The sequence below is a fragment of the Astyanax mexicanus genome, chromosome 24 (genome assembly GCF_023375975.1).
Source record: "Astyanax mexicanus isolate ESR-SI-001 chromosome 24, AstMex3_surface, whole genome shotgun sequence".
In the NCBI taxonomy this organism is placed as follows: Eukaryota; Metazoa; Chordata; class Actinopteri; order Characiformes; family Acestrorhamphidae; genus Astyanax; species Astyanax mexicanus.
The window spans coordinates 26,291,376-26,310,310 of record NC_064431.1 but is presented as its reverse complement, the minus strand read 5'-3'; the positions used below and the strand labels follow the sequence as shown (position 1 = coordinate 26,310,310).

General features: G+C 38.8%; 2 protein-coding genes across 9 annotated transcripts in view; one reads left to right on the top strand and one right to left on the bottom strand.

Annotated features, from left to right (window-relative positions):
* Positions 1 to 18,935, bottom strand: part of LOC103029679 (solute carrier family 2, facilitated glucose transporter member 9-like) — a 1,095,244-nt gene that overhangs the window by 1,022,019 nt on the left and 54,290 nt on the right. The gene's annotated exons all lie outside the window — the stretch shown is intronic.
* prickle2b (prickle homolog 2b) overlaps positions 1 to 18,935 on the top strand; it is a 155,980-nt gene that overhangs the window by 116,794 nt on the left and 20,251 nt on the right. For all 4 annotated transcript variants that reach the window (XM_007256437.4, XM_022682810.2, XM_022682811.2 and 1 more), the window contains one exon: positions 2,126 to 2,309. In XM_007256437.4, the coding sequence (XP_007256499.3) occupies positions 2,126 to 2,309 (184 nt within the window). The remainder of the gene's footprint in view (positions 1 to 2,125; positions 2,310 to 18,935) is intronic.

Genomic DNA, 18,935 nt, shown 5'->3' with positions numbered 1-18,935 from the left:
TTCTTTATTTCTAATGTTACATTAAAGGAGCACTAAACCCCCATATTTTTGCTGTCTCCACCCTCAGCTCAAATTTGAAAAAGGATAAAAAAATTTAAAGGGGTTGTTTGGGAAGGGCACTGGGTGATGTATGGGTTTAGAGGCAGGGCAGGAGGGGGAGCTGATTGGTTGAGCTGCTGCAGCAGCAGTAGTGTGCCTCTGATAGCGGTGAGACGCAGATGGTTGAACGTTAGCAAGGGGGGTGGTATTATTGGTTGTCTGATTAATAATCATATTGTGAGTGTGTCTGCGTACCAAAGCACACAGAAACATCATCCACACCTATAGCATAGCTGAACATGAGAGGGCACTGCAGAGGCAGAAATTACCATAATAACACCATTTTTAAAGGTTAGAAAATGTTTATAAAGAAATTAAGCAGGACTGGTATGTTTAATTACTTCAAAGGAACACATTTCAGTTATAAATGGAAAATATATGGTTTAGGGTTTAGAGGCTCTTTAATAAGGTCCTGAAACCAGTGAATAGATACTATATCGTGCTTTAACTACATCACCAGACCTATAACTGATTGATTGAAAATGTGTTGGATGCTATTGGACACACTATCAACAATCTGCAGCTGCCTGGGTTAGAATATCGCAGGTCACCACTAGGAACCTCTACAACTCTACTACATGCTGAGATGTCTGTCGTGTTGTATCACACATGCGTTACACACTACTTATGTATGTTCAGCTAAATAAATATGACCAAGAGTTGCTCATATCAATCCAATTTTTAGCTTATTGTTCCTGAAAACTTTTATTTTTATTCTCAAAAACATTGCATCCCAACACTTTTGGCTGCAACTATTTTTATTATATTTTCTTTAACGATGAGTGTATACTGTATGTAGTGCATGCATTCCAGCCTGGCCAGCTGTTCCATAAGAGGTAAAAGACTGAAAAAAGGTGAAAAATTACTCTTCCTCAGCTGAGCTTCGGCTTTTATGAGTTATCTATTGGATGAAAAGATGAGTCTGATGAGTCATGTTTGAGTCGTTTTAGCGGTGAGTCAGCATTAATAGCACGTCTCCAGGAGTTGAACATTCGCCCTGTTGGTCGCAGGGTTCTCAAACACATTACCGTGACAACCCGAGCTGGAAAAGTACTGTTAACTCTTCAGTGTGTCTTGCAGCTGTTGGTTTAGAACATGCCTATCTTTTGATGTTACACAAGAACCAGCTGTAAATATTTCACACATCACTGTAATTATTTTAATGTATATTGATCTACAGTTAACTGGTTTGAATCCTGGATCATTCTGCTTGGCTTCAGCAGCCGGACTCCGAGAGAGCTCTGGATTGGTAGATGACGCTCTCTCCCTCACATTAATCTTAGTGTTGGGGCATTACTATTGATAGGGACGTTTATTATTGGGTAATAGGCCTTCCAGATTGGGGAAAATGGTATATAATTAAAATAAATGATGTAAAAAAAAATTAAAAATAAGTAAACGTCCATTTAATCTTTAGCAGACCTCGAGATCATCCAAACATGGCTCAAGAATCTTCAAAGGAACGACTTGCCTCATTGTCTTTTGGGGGTAAACCATTCATTAATCTCACTTGAATGTGCAAACAATCTGTGGTCCACGTTCCATGTTTGTCCAACTGAATCTAAAAGTGACCATGAAAGATAAAGAACATGCTACCAATAGTTGCTGCCATCTTGTAAACTCAAAATTAAGAAGTACTTATTTGGGTTATGAATGGGTAAGAATATTCTTAAAGTTGCGAATGGCTACTTAAAGTACTGTGTTACAAAGGGTTGTGGGAAGTCCTCGTAATTTTATTTTAAGTATGTTTTTAAGTAAGAAACTCACCAAATCCTACTGGACTTTTTGAGTGACCTTCAGTCCTTTTTGGGAGGTGCTTCTAATAGTAGCTCTGGATAAAGAGCGTCTGCTCAGTTCATACATGCATGCACTCAGTTGGCTCTGGACCCATTTCAGATTAGACGTTTTATTAGACGTCCATCAGACTTGTAGTTAAATGTTGTCCACTGCGCTTGATTCGGCTCATCGGTGGTGGAACAAACTCTTAAGTGTTTTCTTTCTCTCTCTCTCTCTCTGTTTCTTTTAGAAAGATCTGTCTGCACTGTAAGTGTCCTCGTGAGGATCATGTTGTGACGGTCATGCCTCTGGAGATGGAGAAGACCGTGACCAAGCTGATGTACGACTTTCAGAGGAACTCCACGTCTGACGATGACTCGGGCTGCGCTCTGGAGGAGTACGCCTGGGTGCCTCCCGGCCTCAAACCTGAACAGGTACTGACATACAGAGGACACACATACTCTTGGCTTGTTCTAACACACACTTTATATAGGGATTGATCCTTGTAAACTGTGGTAAGCTTGCTTACCAGCTCTTTTTGGTCATGCTGGTCAATCAGCTTATTCATGCAGGTCAACCAACATGGTGATGTTGGTCTTTCCAATGGTCTGTGCTGGTCTTTGATGATCTAGGTCTTCGAGAAATCAGGTTGTTATCCAGGTGACAACATACCAAATACTGCTAAGCTAGTTGGTTTAGCAGCTCTTTACCTGCACAGTATATATATATTTTGAATATCTTGGTTAGGTTGTTCATTCTTGTAGCAAATCGATTAACCAGTTGAACCAGCTTGACCAGCTTGAGCTGCCCAGGCTGTCTTTCGTTCATATCATGCAGGCCTAGTATTTTATTTGACATAGATTACAAAAAACAGCCTTAGCTACAGTAGCTTCATTCTGTCAGATAAAACAGCCATGGTTTAGATGGGTTAATTGTTTTGTTACTGTTCCCTTAAGACCGGAATATGTAAAAAAAGACTACTCTGATTGGCTACTCTTTATGTATGTTTAATACAAAGACGTCTAGGCTCGTCTAGGCTTTTGTATATATAATCAAGAGGAAGATGGATGATCACAAACCATCAAACCAAACTGAGCTGCTTGAATTTTCGCACCAGGAGTGAATAGCATAAAATGATCCAAAAGCAGTGTGAAAACTGTGATTAAAAACCAGGGTTATTCCACCAAATATTGATTTCTGAACTTTTAAAACTTTATGAATATGAACTTTTTTTTTCTGCATTATTTGAGGTCTGAATGACAATATTTTTATTTGGAATTTGGGAGAAATTTGAAAGTTGTTTGTAGTTTATAGAATAAAACAACAATGTTCATTTTACTTAAACATATACCTATAAATAGCAAAATCAGAGAAACTGATTCAGAAACTGGAGTGGTATTTTAAATTTTTCCAGAGCTGTATAAGTACAGCAACAAAAATTCAGTGTTTTTGCAGCCTATTTTCCATATATGGATGTATATACTTTGGAGTGATTTGTACCTTTTTGAACAAATGTTTTTTTTTTATACCAAATAAAATTCTCTTTAGTAAGGGCAGTTTTTTTTGTTTTTTTTTATGGACCCCCTTTTTTTTTTACTGTAACATGCTGCCTCTCTACACACTCTATAGCAGGAGGCTTTATTTTAGCTTTATGGCTCTCACTTAAACAAGCGTGAGGAACGAGCGGCTGCTGAACTTGAGTTCAGACCCAGTTTAAAAGCTTGAATTTGTTTTGAAATCAAACGTCCTTGAAAGCACGTCTCTTTACAATGTTCCCGGCCTGTTCTTTTCATACAAGAGCCTGGCTTCAGAGTATCCTCGCGCTGGCTTTATTACAGCGCTGCGAGCGGCTCGCTCTCTTTATTGGCCAGTTAAATCATTCATAGGTACGAGTTTCATTTTCTTCATGAACTGAAAGCCGGCCTTATTACTGGAGCAGCAAAGCAGGTCAATAACCAATAAGCCCTTTCTGCCGTCTCCATTTAGTGTCCGCAGAGGTCAGCCAAGGTTTGACTGGTCAATGAATTTTTTTTTTTTTCTACAGCGCTCTCCAACCAGCCGTAAAAAACCAGTATCAGTTGATGTGGAATTCACTGTGGGCTATAAAAGATTTACTGCAGCATAATGAGACCAATTTGTAGTTCATGTAAAATGGTAAAAAAAAAAAAAAAAAAAAAAAAAAGACATGGCCTTTTATTAAACATGTTTAAAAGAAGTATTTTGATGAGAAAATCAAATGTCCATAAATCTCTCTAACCTCCAATATAGCCAAGACAAGTGTCTGAGGTCTGCTGATTTAGTTCAGCCTTGAAGCTCTGAGCACTGAGGCAGATGTAGCTAACAAATAGTGTAAACCAGGGGTGTCCAAACTACGGCCCGCCGGCCATTTGCGGCCCGTTTCCTTTTTTGGAGAGGCCCGCGAGGTATTTTAGAAATAGAATGAAAGTTGGCCCGCTGTTAAGCATGTTTTTATAATGTGAGATTCAAAGTTTAAAAGCTAGGTGTCAGAAACGGGCCAAAGAGTCTAAAAGCGGCGAGAGTGAAGTTTTAGCGCAGAAAAACGGGCCAAAGAGTCTAAAAGCGGAGAGGGTGCGCATTTCTAGTGCAGAAAAACAGGCCAAAGAGTCTAAAAGCGGAGAGGGTGCGCATTTCTAGCGCAGAAAACAGGCCAAAGAGTCTTAAAGTGGAGAGAGTGCGTATTTTTAGCACAAAAACGGCCAAAGAGTCTAAAAGCGGAGAGGGTGTGCATTTCTAGTGCAGAAAAACGGGCCAAAGAGTCTAAAAGCGGAGAGAGTGCGCGTTTCTAGCGCAGAAAACGGGTCAAAGAGTCTAAAAGCGGAGAGAGTGCGCGTTTCTAGTGCAGAAAACAGGCCAAAGAGTCTAAAAGCGGAGAGGGTGTGCATTTCTAGCTCAGAAAAAGAGCAAATGAGTCTAAAAGTTGCCGTAATTAAGGAGTTTAATATTAAGAGACATCATGAAATTAAACATCAATTTGAAAAATCTTAGTTTACACAACACTGTCAAAGATAAAGATAGTAAGTCAAGTAAAATGGTGTGTAAATGAAAGTAATCATGAAAATGTATTCTTTAAAGTGGTATATTTCATTATTTGATTTATTACAGAGTCTGTGGCCCGTGACTTCAAATATATTTCTCCTTCTGGCCCCCAACAAAAAAAGTTTGGACACCCCTGGTGTAAACCCTAATTAGCATTGTGCTAACTGTGTGCTCAGTGCTACATTCCGTTTACGTCAAATGTCAGAGCTAGGGATTAACAGATGAGTGTGTACTATTTCAAACTATTTCCAAAAAAAACTGTTAGCATAAGACTGTGAAGTTTACCACAACTGGTTTGCTGGTTTGAATCCAGTAAAATAAATTGCTAACGATGATAACGAGGGACAGTTCTAAAAATGCTAACCCTTGACAATGCTAAATTGCTAGCCTGGTGAAGGAATTCTTTTGTCATGCATCAGGTTAGCATTTTATCATTGTCAATGTCCCAAGTTATTATAGTTTGCAAACAAAATGATTTTACTACTGTTGATATGCGGTGCAGCCATTATTAATTCTGAACTTCTGGGAAGTTGAGATACCTAGATGGAACTACGAATGTTCAACATCTGAGTTCAAATGAAATGCTAGTATTATTTTATTCAGCCTATTACTGAAGCTGTGAAGCAAATGTAGCTAACAGGTATTGGAAGCTCTGGTTAGCATTAGCAATGCAATCTGTGTAGTTTTAAGGCCGTTTTGACACCAGTACTGTTTGGTCCGGTTAAAATTGGCTGTAGTTTGTTTGTAGCCTTAGTGTGGTTTCAAATGAGCAGGTGTGAAAACAGTAATCACATTCAGGTTTGCTTTGTTTGGTGAGAATGTAATCCGGTCTCGATCCAACCCAGCTATCAAATATACTCTTTTAATTTGAGCTAAACTGCTGATAAGGCACAGTTTAATCTGATATATTAGCCAGATAACGCCAGTTACCACAGCTATGAACAAACGCTGTCTCTGCTGCTCCATGCTGTTTACACATGCTACTGTGCAGCATTCACTGCGCATATATACAGGCTGGAACACAGAATCTTACAGGCATAAACCTAAAGCAACCTTTCTTGCTTCTTGCAGGAGCAAGAAAGGTTGCTTTAGGTTTATGCCTGTGTGAAACCAAACCAAACAGAGAGATAAACGCTTCAAGGAAACAAACTTGTCAACTGATCTGAACCAGAGAAATGAACTACAGTTGTGAAAATGCCCTTAGTTCTTATTCTGAACCTAAATCACATTGAGAGGTGTTAAATCATGTTTAATAGACATATTTGTGCAAGTTTTTGCACTGTATGCTACATGGTTGTCTCTAAAAATGAGGAGAAATGTGAAGGCTGGTAATATTAATATTTGAAAAATTTAAATTAATTAATATTAAAATTATTTTTATGGTACCAGATACTACAGTCCCCTTTGAAGATCTTGTGGAGATCATTTTTCAACAGGTCACAACTGTTTTGGCAAAGCAAAGGGGGGCTACATTATATTTTAGGATGATGGTATTAGTTTTATGGCTAAATTATTTTGTTTAATGAAGTGAGGAAAAGACATTTAAATGATTTAAGTTTAAAGGATCTAAATGTACGGAAAATGGCAATTTAGCTACACCAAATCATTATGAGTAGACCGCATGGGGGTTAAAAAAAGAAAACGATGAAGGATATGAGCTCTTGATGAATCTGTTCAGAACAGTTCTTAACATTCCAAAAGGCCCTAGTTCACACCATGCCACCCCTGCTATTAAATTGCTGCCATTTCCTGCTGATTTTGACCAATGAGAGCACAGCCGTCGTGACAAGAGGGCAGATGGATGCGTGGAAGTTGCTGGGATATGAGAACAGCGAGTGCGCAGCATGTTATTAGCAAGCCATTAATTATTCCTCTCGCTGCGCAGTCCGAGCGCTAGCGTCTGCACTTCTACCCAGAGACAATACAAAGCTCAGGCCGTGAGGGATTCTTCAGGCTATTTTATTTTTGTCTACTCACTGAAGGAGAGGAAATGTAGGACACTGGGATTAACAGCTAAACGAAAGGCCACAAAACATAGTCCTCCTCACTTCTAATTAGCCGTCTCATTTTTTTTGAGAAGCTAATCCGTAAAGAATAGAATAAAAAAAAAAATCTCTAGATAAGATGTCAGCATTAGTAAACACAAATAATTGGTTTATAATCTTAATAATCTAATTGAGTCAATTCAAAGTGATTATATTAAAAAATTGCATAGTGCCACTGTATATGAGACCAATATTAATATTAAATATTGTATCAGATTGCAAACTAATCAAGGAGTGCTTATATTAAAGCAGCAGTCCACAAGATTTTTGAAAGCCGCAGTATTCCTGAGTTGGGAGGAGACAAGCTTTCAAAAATTAAAAGACCACTTCAGTTTCTGAATCAGTTTCTCTGATTTTGCTATTTATAGGTTTATGTTTGAGTAAAATGAACATTGCTGTTTTATTCTATAAACTACAGACAATATTTCTCCCAAATTCAAAACAAAAATGTTGTTATTTAGAGCATTTATTTGCAGAAAATGTCTAAAGAGAAATGGCTGAAATAACAAAAAAGATGCAGAGCTTTCAGACCTCAAATAATGCAAAGAAAAAAAAACAAGTTCATATTCATAAAATTTTAAGAGTTCAGAAATCAATATTTGATGGAATAACCCTGATTTTAATCACAGTTTTCATGCATTGCATTTCTTGGCATGTTCTCCACCAGTCTTACACACTGCTTTTGGATAACTTTATGCTACTTTTCTAGAGCTGTATATATCTGGTAGGTTGGTTAGATGTAATTGATGTCTGCATTTTATTTTAACAGTATTTCAAATTAAAGCAAAAATGTGCTCAGAAGCACAGAATTTTAAACACAGCAATTTAATAATATTAACTTACATTAAAGTACTCTTCCACATGCTCTATGCAAATACGCATTCTTACCAGAGAGGTCTATTAATCCCCAAAACTTTCATAGCATCACTTTAATAGCATGCATGTGGAATACAGTTCAAACTATTAGCAATTAGCAATATTTGGTGTCCAGCAAAGGCCTGTCTTAGGCCCTGCTTTATTTTCTATGTGCTGATTTTTTTTTAGTTTCTTCACCTATAGATAGGAAATTTAGGCTGATCGGATTTACAGCTAAAAAAAAGTACGGCCAGGAAAAACAATAGTCTACCTCTCTTCTAATTAGCATTTTAATTTTCCAGGCTCTAATTAATTTCGACTTACCTTAAAGAGTGTTTAATTTTAGCAGAGCTGACAACAAACGTCGCTAGCAAATACAAAGCGTTCCTAAGCGGAAAAGACAAACAGAAGGATTCTGTAGATTCACCAAATATTTTGCCACTGAAAGTTTGAACAGACTAAACATTTAAATACTTTATATTTCTACTAAACAATGACTCATTTACTTAATCATAGTTTTTGCAATTTTTGCTTTAACGTCTTTAAGTATTTTCTTCAGCAGTGGCAGCAGCCCCCCACTCCCTGTTTATGATTAGAATAGCACTCCACTGAGGTAAATGTATGATACATTAGCACTGCTGAGTTTCTGATGAAGTAATTGTATGATTAAAGTTGCTTTTGTGAAATAAACGTATTAATAATAGAGCACTGCTGAGGTAAATTTATGATCAGAATAGCGCTGTTGAGGTAAATACATGATTAGGATAGAACTGCTGAGGTTAATTTCTGATTAGAATACCACTATTGAAGTAAATTCATGATTAGGATAGAACTGCTGAGGTTAATTTCTGATTAGAATACCACTATTGAAGTAAATTCTTGATTAGGATAGAACTGCTGAGGGGCTTTTTTTTGGCTAAACTTGCCCTGCTTAAGTCAGTTTGTGGTTAGAATAGCATAGCTGAGGTAAATTCATTATTAGAGTAGCAGAGCTGAGGTACATTCATTATTATAGTAGCAGTGCTGAGGTAAATGTATGATTAGGATAGCACTGCTGAGGTAAATTTATGATAACATTAGCACTGCCAAGATTCTGATAAGGTGATTTGTATGATTTAAAACTGCTCTGGTAAAATATACATATGAATAAAATAGCACTTCTGAGGTAAAATTCTGATTAGAATAGCATAGTTGAAGTAAATTCTTGATTATGATAGAACTGTTGAGGTTAATTTCTGATTAGGATAGCACTGTTTAAGTACATTCATGATTTGGATAGAACTGCTGAGGATAATGTCTGGATAAAGTTGCACTGCTTATGTAAGTTTATGGTTAGAATAGCACAACTGAGGTAAATTCATGATTGGAGTACCAGTGCTGAGGTAAATGTATGATTAGAATGGCATTTTTTGAACAGAATTCATTTCTAAAATGATTTCTTATTAGTTGGTTTGTCTGCTGGGATCAAAAATTTGTATAATTTAAATTCGGTGCATCTTTGTTGCTGAGATATCTTAAAGAAGAGGAGCGCTAGGCTACAGGACTTTGTTGTTGCTAGGCTGCGTGTCCTGCATTGGCTGCTGTTTCAGTGGCGAGTGCTTGTGTCAGTAGTGATGTATGTCCTAGTTGGCTGACTGCTGTCTTTCGCTCTCTACGGAAAAAAGGAAGTGGAATGTAGTCTGAGGCCCAGTTTTTAATGTCTCTAACAAAATCAAATAAAAAAAAAAGATTTCCCTGAGATGGAAAATCTCAAAAGCAGAAAATTTATCAGGGAGAAGACAACTCTTCCGTGCCCGTACAATGAATTTACAATATGCTACGGCGGGAAGTTACAGGAAGAGCCTATAACTTTGGGTTATGGATTGTACTTCACTGGGATACATGCTTCCTGTAATGCCTGAAATGATATCCTGGCCGGTCAGGAGATCTGAACTCCCTCACAGTGGCCTGGATTGACGTTCCCTCGGTTGAACCACTTGGCGTTTGACGTTAAGTGGAAATGTGTGTGAATTATAAAGCCAGAAGCTGCTAGAGTTGCATCTTTCATCATTAGCGAGTGAGCTGTAATAAGCCAACATTTATGATTTATGTTTTTGTGGAGTTTAAACGCTGTTTTATGTTACGGCAGTTGAGCGCAATTGATCTTATTGAAGTAATCTTCTATTGTGCTGTTGAAATGTGTGAATATTTTTTTTTATATTTGTATATCTGTGTTAATGTCGTTGTGGGCATTATGACAAGGTTTTATTATATTTGTGATATTTTTTTTGTAATACACAGTATACTATTCTGAACTTATTGTGGATATAGTCAGTGCTTGATGAACAGCTGTACAATCTTTTTTAAGCCCTGCTTAATTGGATGATTTTAATGTAGCATTTATTTTTTATTGTGAAATATGAATAGATTTAGGTCCTATCACAATTATTACATTATCTATTTAGTGTACAATATATGTATATGTCTTTTTATACCTTTAGCTGATCTTAATATTGTTACCATTTTTTTCGTACTATAAGGCGCGCCAGATTACAAGGTGCATCAATGAAAGTCTAATTTCTGGTCTATTTTCACCAGATTATAAGGCACATTATGCAGTAAGGAACAGGGGTGTCGCCATGTTTTCTTTATAATTAAGCAAACCTTGATGCTGGATGATAATCTATACAGATTCTGAAAACTGTTTATTTGGGTGAGTTAAGACCTTTCTTATTTATTTACAGTAAATTTAGATTTCAAGGTTTCCACTAAGTTTGGGTGCAGCAGCATTAGCATTAGCAGCCAACAGCTAGTGCTAGCCACATGTAGTGCAAGTAAATGCTGCCCAACAGTGCTACACTGAAGAACCATGAGTGTAATAGTTAGCCAGGGCGATATAAGCTATCGATATGTCACACGTAGTTTGTTTAAACACTGTTAACACGCAGACTACAGTCCGATTTACTCACCTCTGAATGGCGAAAGAGCTAGTGCTTAGCGTGGTTAGCGGCTAATGCTAATACTGCTCCAGCTTCATGCTGGAGAACTAAACTTATAATATCCTTATAATAAACTCCGTTATAATGCTGTACTTCAGCAGAATGGCTTTACTGCTCCTTAATACCTGACTGGTAGAATTCGTTTATAAGGCGCACTGATGATTTTTGGGGAAAATTAAAGGATTTCATGTGCTCCATATAGTGCAAAAAATATGGTAATTATATTTTTACTTGGAAAGAAAAGCCTATTGATGAGCTGGTATACTGACTAATATAGGTTATTTATTTTTTATTTTTTTGTCCTGAAAGACTTAAAGTATGTCCTTAGAGTCATTCTCTCATTTGACCGCTTTGAGGCCATAGAAAGATTTTATGGTCTGGTAAAACAGTTATGGGAATTGTCCACCACTTCTGGGATGTGAATTATATATATTTTTCTGGGAAACATGAGACTTGATATGACTCCTGCAATTATTTTATAAGGAAAAGTAACAAGGTCTGAATTATAAGTTCCATATTGCTACTGATTGATAACTGAAATGATGTAATATGAATCAGTACACAGTGAACCCTAGTATATCTTTACTTATTCTACCAGTTGGAGGTTTCATTTCTATTGAATGATATTAATATATGTGAAAATATAACTTTTAGGATTTGGGTTATATACAGTATACTGTCACTGACTTACGGTTGAATGTGATTTTCTGTGATTTATATTCTTCTTGTAGGAAACAGAATAATTAAAATGCAGAATAATAAAGCAAGATTTTAGTTCCTTGTTAATTATAAATTAGTAATTGCTTGATATAGTCTGAATTAATTCAGTGCTATTCCACATTTCATTCCAAAAATATACGCCCCAGTTTTCTTGCAGTTATTTGTTCTCCTGTTTGGCTTTATGAAAGCCGGCTGTTGACACTCAAATCCACAGGCCAGTCTTTGCATCCCAAGATGCAAGAGGCAGTTGCCAGATCCCATGACTCAAAGGCAGGTTGCCAGATCTCTTTCCACTGATTACAGTCATTTCCACAAGCTGCTGGTCCGCGTGGGCGTTTCGGGGGGCGCAGGCCCGCGTCCGTCAGACCTCAGCACACGTCCTGGCCCACCGAGCGCCTCAGTGTTATTGTTGGGTGGAGGCACCGTAATTTATTGGGTCTCGGCCGCTCCTGGAGCTCAGTGTAATTTTCAGAAATCCCTTGGCAGCCTGCGGTCCGGCCCTCTGCGAAACCCCGGTGGCCGGCCGGTCGGCCAACACAAGCAGTGGTAGAGCCATCAGCCCGCGCTTAAGGAGTCCGGCTCTTCTGCAGGGGGATACGTGAGCCCCTGGAAATGAGTGGAAATCCGCCTGCTCTTCACGGAACCGGGCCGAGGATCCGTTTCTGAGTATTCCCAAACGCCTCCCAGCTGGCGTGAGAAACACTGCTTGATGGTTTTCAGAAAGTGAAAAAAGCACATCATCTGTGTTACTGTATTTCAGGGGATGATTAAAGCCTTAGTTTGGCATAACATGCATCTAAATCCATGTTACAGTGTTTTAAATCAGCTTTAATTACACTATTAAAAAGTTAATAAATCTGGAAAAACACACAGACATGGACAAAACACAACAGTCATGGGATATATGTGTGTAAATTGATTCGAGGAATTGAAGTGTTCTTTCAGGTGGTGGCTTGGGTACACTTAAACAAACATTTACGCAAAGGAACACAAGGCTCTGTGGACCAATCACAGCTGCTGCTGTCTATGTTGCGTGACACGTAGTTACGTTTCTGGGGAGGTGCACGCCAGGCTATGGCATCGGGTGCATATTGTTTAAATAAGTTTAAATTGGCCTTAATTTGTGAGGTGTTATCTTGTGAGTGAGATCGTGGTACACTGGCCTACATACTCATGGCAAGGCAATTGGAATTGAAGCAAGGCCTGATTTATAATGGGGCAATCCATTTTCATACTGGAAAATTTCATACGTAATGAAATGATCATAACTGGCAGCGTATGGCTAGAATTATCCTTGTAAACAGACAAATGATATGAGGTGCAGTGTTCTTTAGCTAGGTACCAAGCAATGAAACAAACACCCCAACCAGTAAAAGAAATAGAGAGAATTTAGCCAACATTAAGAAAACAGAGATGTAAAATTAAGAGCTTTTAACACGTACACGTACATTTTAATATGTATAATAAATCTATAAAGTATCATATAACCAAAGAAAGAGTTAAAAATGAAGGCAGCAGCATAATAGAAGAAGCAGGTACTGGCCATTCAACAACATTTGGTATAAGAATGATATTGTTTTCTGAAGTATCGCTTTAATGTAAAGAAGCACAAAGCCAGGCTTCTGATATTCTCAGCTTTCAGCTCCGCCTTGGTGAGCTTTTATCCATGACGGTTATAAATCACGCCTCATCCAGCATCCATTTCACTCAGGTTTATGGGGGATTTATATAGAGTGTGGAAGGGCTGCGGGGGCAGATGGAGCCCAGTGCTATATCAGATTAAGTCATTAGCCATTTAAGCCCCATATAATGGGTGGGTGGTCAGGTGGTCTGGACTGTCTGGGCATTCTCAGATTGTCCTTGTCCGCCGTGAATTTCACCTGCTTTCATTTGTCCTTCTCCAGTTTTCTATCCGAGTGCAGTGACACTTTAGTGTTGAGATGAAAAAAATTTGAATGTATTTTTATAAAAAATCAATAAACGTATTAATTGTCTATTGAATTCAGTATTCATAGATTTTAAGCCGTCACTGTTGGTCAGATCATCCAGCGGACTAAGGTGCTGCCACTATGATCAGGAGATCGCCGGTTCGAATCCTGTTCATGTAGCTTGCCATCAGCTACCAGAGCCCTGAGAGAGCACAATTGGTCTTGCTCTGTCTGGGTGGGTAGATGGCGCTCTTGTCCCACATCACTCCAAAGGGTGATGTCGATCAGCACAAGGCGTCTGTGAGCTGATGTATCAAACTGCGGAAAGTCGCTGCATTTTCTTTTTACAAGCGCGGTAATGCTGCATCAGCAGCAGTTCAAAAAGAGGCGGTGGCTGACTTCACATGTATCGTATCACCCTCCTGATGTGTTGGGGCATTACTAGTGAAAGGGGGAGTTCTAATAAGTGGGTTGAGTAATTGGCCATGTAAATTGGTAGAAAATGGGATAAAATTTTTAAATAATAATAAAAAATAAAAAAACGTGTAAACCCAAATGGGATTCATTGGGATTGGATGTGCCATCATGCTCACAGCACTCTAACTGCTGTATAATTAAATCAAATTAAATGAAATTAAATGGGGCCAAAGCCATATTATCCAAGTGGCTCACCAGACCCTTTCAGAGTGAAGAAAGGGTTAAAAAATCACTTTGATTCATTAATTGAATACTATTAACATCTCATTATGCAATGTTGCATTGTTCATTGTCCTGTCTATTATTAAATGGAGGGGTCGTTGTTGTAGCGGCTCAGTGGTTTAATACCTGGTGCTAATTGAGATGTTGAAATATTTTTTTATTGGGCGCCAGTTATTAAATTAATTTAATTAGATTAATTAATTAATTAATTAATTAATCAAATTAATTAATAACACAAGACATCTCAGGGTGTGGTTTCTACAGGTGACAGAAATTTTCATAACCAAGTTATCCAGAAAAACACACTGAAATGACAGGTTTTGTAAAATAAAAGTATTTATTAAATCACACAGATATGAGTAAATAATTCATTAAAAAGTCATAAATGTAGCCATTAGCTATCAAATCATAGTGTAGAATGATAAATGAGAAATAAAAGACAAACACGTTATAATGCTGATATGAAAGGAATAAAGATTAATATAACTATTAAGTGAGTATTTCTAAATAAGGGTCTAAGGCATTTTAAGTCTACGAAACCAATTCTTATTTCCAACCAAGCCACTCAAAATGAGTCATCTATACTAAAGACGCTCTATTAAAGACCCGACCAAACCATGACCAACAGACACCATCTGCCGAAAGATTAAACCCAGCTCTGCCTTACTCTGAGTTGTTGAAGTGAGCCTTGGTGACGTCCGCCTGGGTTGGTCGTCTGCTGCTTCACCCCGAAAAAGGATCACGTGAGCCTGTCTGCAGGGTGGGTGGACTTCCTGTGTCAGCACGGAGCCCCAATAGAACCCACAGGGAAATCCCTTCGCTCTCAGGTGGCTTGCTGGTGGCCTCCGGACCGCAGGTTTCCGGGTTGGATCTGGCGGATCTCCTTTTCAGCTGTACTTTAGCTAAACTTAGATGGAATAATGCTTGGCTTCGTAGATTGTAAAATAACCTTAGATATTTTAACTAGGATAGCTAATATTAATATACTTGAAGATTAAATGCACTAGTCTAAGAAAACTAACTTAAGATGACTAAACTAACGGTCTATCCTTTCTCCATCTCTGGCTCCCTAACCTCTCTCCTCTAACTGTTTTCCTCAACTCATCTTCTCCAACTCCTTCTCTAACTGCTCTGACCTGAACTCCCAAAACTCAACTGGCAACTCTAAAACTGTGTCTGCCCAGTTTACTATTAGACTCTGTGGCCTGTTTGGCCCTTGAGCTCCGATTGGCTCTGTGGCCCAAGTGTCTGTGTTTTGATTGGTCTAGGAGCAATTTCAAACTTTGGTGGGGATTCACAAAGGGCCATAAAACCCCCCCTCGCTCACATGGTCAGCATGCTTCAGAATTTTTCTAATAGATCAAACCAAAAGAAAACTCAATTAAACAGTGGATCAAAATACATTTTTCAGCATATCAGTTTGTGATGATGAATTCAGGAAACACAATCTTACAATTGAATCACAATAAATGTAATATATATATATTGCCCACAAACAGTTTTGTAATACTCAAGATAATCTTAGAAATACAATGATGGATGGTACTCTGTCAGAAAGAGATCAAGAGTCATGATATTATTTAAACCCAATTAAATCACTTAAAAGAAAATACATGATTAAACCACTGATAACCAAATAAAGCTATATTATCAAATGCTAATTAAACCTTGTTGATTCAGACTTGAATGTGTAGGAGAATTCAATCAGGACACATCCAAACACATATACCATATACCAGACACATATACCATTATTTAGTAAACATTCTATAAAACACCTTTTTTATATAGTCAATATATATGTATTTTAAGCAAAATCTTCTTAGTGAGAAATTCCTCCCCTCTGCTGTGTTTAGATAAGCGGCTGTCGTCGGAATTTACGACCGTGGGGGAAGTTGGTGAAGTTGGTGTTGGGAATGTAATTTCCAAGCTAAGAGCATTCATTTTAACTTCATGAATCTTATTTCTAAGTGGTTGCAGAAATAACTAGGCACAAACCCCTAAATTGGTACAACATTTGGTGAATTAACAATTTCCAAGGCATTAATTAAGTTTTGACACTCTCTTAAGTCCGCAGTCCCGTCCTAGTGATGCAAATGTTGCAAATGTGTTGCAAATGTTCCAAATGTTTACATTAACTCCGAGGTTTATGACTTGGAGGAATGTAAACAGAATTTTACCCTAAACTCGCATTTAGGGCTCTCGGGCGAGGCTGAGTGAAGAAATAGTCAGTAAATGTCATTTTGAAATTTAAGGTTGTTTGAAAAAAAGATTACTCCAAGGTTTTTTTTTAGAGTGTTCTGGGTTCGAAGTTTCCATATAGGCCGTAAAGTGGGGGTAGTGTGTGTTTGTGTCCAAGCAATGAAGAAATCCTCTGGTTAATCCACTACATTCCCCCCCCATCGATCGATGGGCCACTGGACGTTGGGTCATCGGTCGATGTCAACGTGGATTTCTGTAGACAGAGCATGTTAGGGTACATCTTTCATGCAATTGGTGTCTTGTTGGTCATGCTTTCTTAAGACAATCTACTACAAGGTCGCTGACAGAGTTTTTGGTCTAATGGATATACAATTTCTCTGATGATCAGTTTTTTTTTTTTTGTTGTAGCTATTGGCTTTTGGTTCTGAATAAAATAGTTAATTTAATGTGATAGTGTGGCAACAAGCATAGGAAAGGGTCACAAATAGTTTGCTAGCTATTTGTTCCTTTATAACTTTATCAAGACAACCTACCCATAAGGTATGCTTCAATAATTAGCCACTACTTAGTCAACAATTGAGAACAATATAGCGGAGCAAACGTAGTCAGAAGGGAAACAAAATATGTTTTGGGCACCTGAAGAGAGGAGAAAGAAAGAAAAAAAAAAAATTGGCACCCCCCCTTCTCCACGTATTTATTATACTGCTATGCTAATGGTTTGAAATGGTGATTCAAACTCTAGGTTTAACAAAATATCCAATTTGTTGTGGGTTATGCTACTCCAGTTCCAGACAATGAATGTGTGGTACGTTCTCAATTTAACAATTGCGTCAGGCCAGAAAATGGTGGACAATGAACACTCAGTGTGTCTAAGTATTTGGCCCAGTATTATGATTTAACCTAGGGCATTATTGGTCCCGACTTGTCCCATGGGGCTTTTGCATAGTTTAATTGGGTTACAGTGAACTTGTTTGAGAATCAGTTTAATAAAACACTGACGATGCGGGATTTGGTTCCAGATGCGAGGCAGTTTGTCTGCCTTTGCCTGAGGACCAAACCAATGAGACCTGAGCTCGCGAATTGTTTTGCCAGTGCTGTGCTGGGACCTCACCAGTAGCTTGTCAGCAGTGTAGCACAATGGTTGGTATCCAAGCGTGCTTTTTCCCAGTTTTGGGTGTTTCCGCAGTTCTCCGCTAGAACGGTGAGATATACCAACACCTGAGAAAGTGTGGTTCAGCGAAAAAGTTGTGGCCTGAGCCATTTCAATAGGGTCTGGGGGACGTCCCCTCCATCTGGCAAATGCACCTGCCACAGTGATGAGATGTTTGTTCCTTCGAACAAATTTCATGAGTCTTTCGACCCAATCCATTTGTGGAATTGGCCATATACCCCACAGATCTTCTGAAGATTGGGGCTGAAAACACACTAGCCTTTTTCCAACAAGTGGCAGATATGTCAATTGTGGGAATGCTTGGTGTGTTTCCCCCATCATTTTGTGGTCCACCCATGGGTGATCGAGGGCCTGGGCCAGGCTCTCCCCCCCATGGCGCTGAGGCACCACGAATGAAGATGAAGCGTGTGTATCTGGGGCATAAACAAACAGGCCCTTGAGCATCCTGAAAGACGCACAGTAAGTGGCAAGTGGATCAAGTTGAAATGCCAGTGTTCTGAAAAAAGTGTTGTCACATGCACCAATTGTCATGTTAACTTTCCATTTGATTTGAGCATTCCGAAAAGCACATCCATCTGTGTAGATGGTGGGAATGTTTTTACATTCATAAGAATCCAAGGGACTGTGTTTGTCTGGAACCACTGGTGCAGGAACACGAAGAGAACAATCCTTTTGGTGCACGAACAGAGGATCACAGTTAGTCCGTGGCAAGGAACCTGCAGGTGGTCTGTGAACAGCTGACTTGTCAGCCCATGGAACAAAGATTTCACCGTTGACCGTTGTGTTAAGAGTGAATGACTTTCCAGCTTTTGGGTTGTACTCATCTACAGCCGTAGAGGGAGTCAATGCCCATGAACAGGTGTTTTGTTTTAGAGTCATGCTAGGGGACTCTGAAGATGGTGGTTTCAGAATCCTGACTGTGAGCTTCTCATTGATTTCCGTGGAATTTGAAGGCTCAATGAGCTTGTGTGGCTCAATGTTGCTAGCAACATGATAGCATTGAACTCTATCCTGTGCCTTAGGACAGGGCAGGGTTTCGCAAACCTGTGCCCAGATTCTACGATGCTGAAAGTCAATCAATGGTTTGAACCGGTCAAGGAGGTCTTTGCCAAAGAGCAATGGGACGTTCTCCAATGGAGAAATGTGAATTGGATGGGTGAGGCTCATTGGACCGATGTCAACGTGCACCAGGGCTGCAGAATGCAGAGTGATACCAGTGTGCGAATATGGTTGAAGGTGAAGAGCACACTTTTTCAGAGGTATCTCTTTGTTGTTTCGGCGGGCTGTCGCCCTCACCTGGTCAAAAAGTGAATTTGACATTAAAGAAATGTCTGACCCCGTGTCCAAAAGAGCTTCATACCCGAACACATCTTCCAGCCAGGTGGCTAGGTAGAATTTTGGTGTT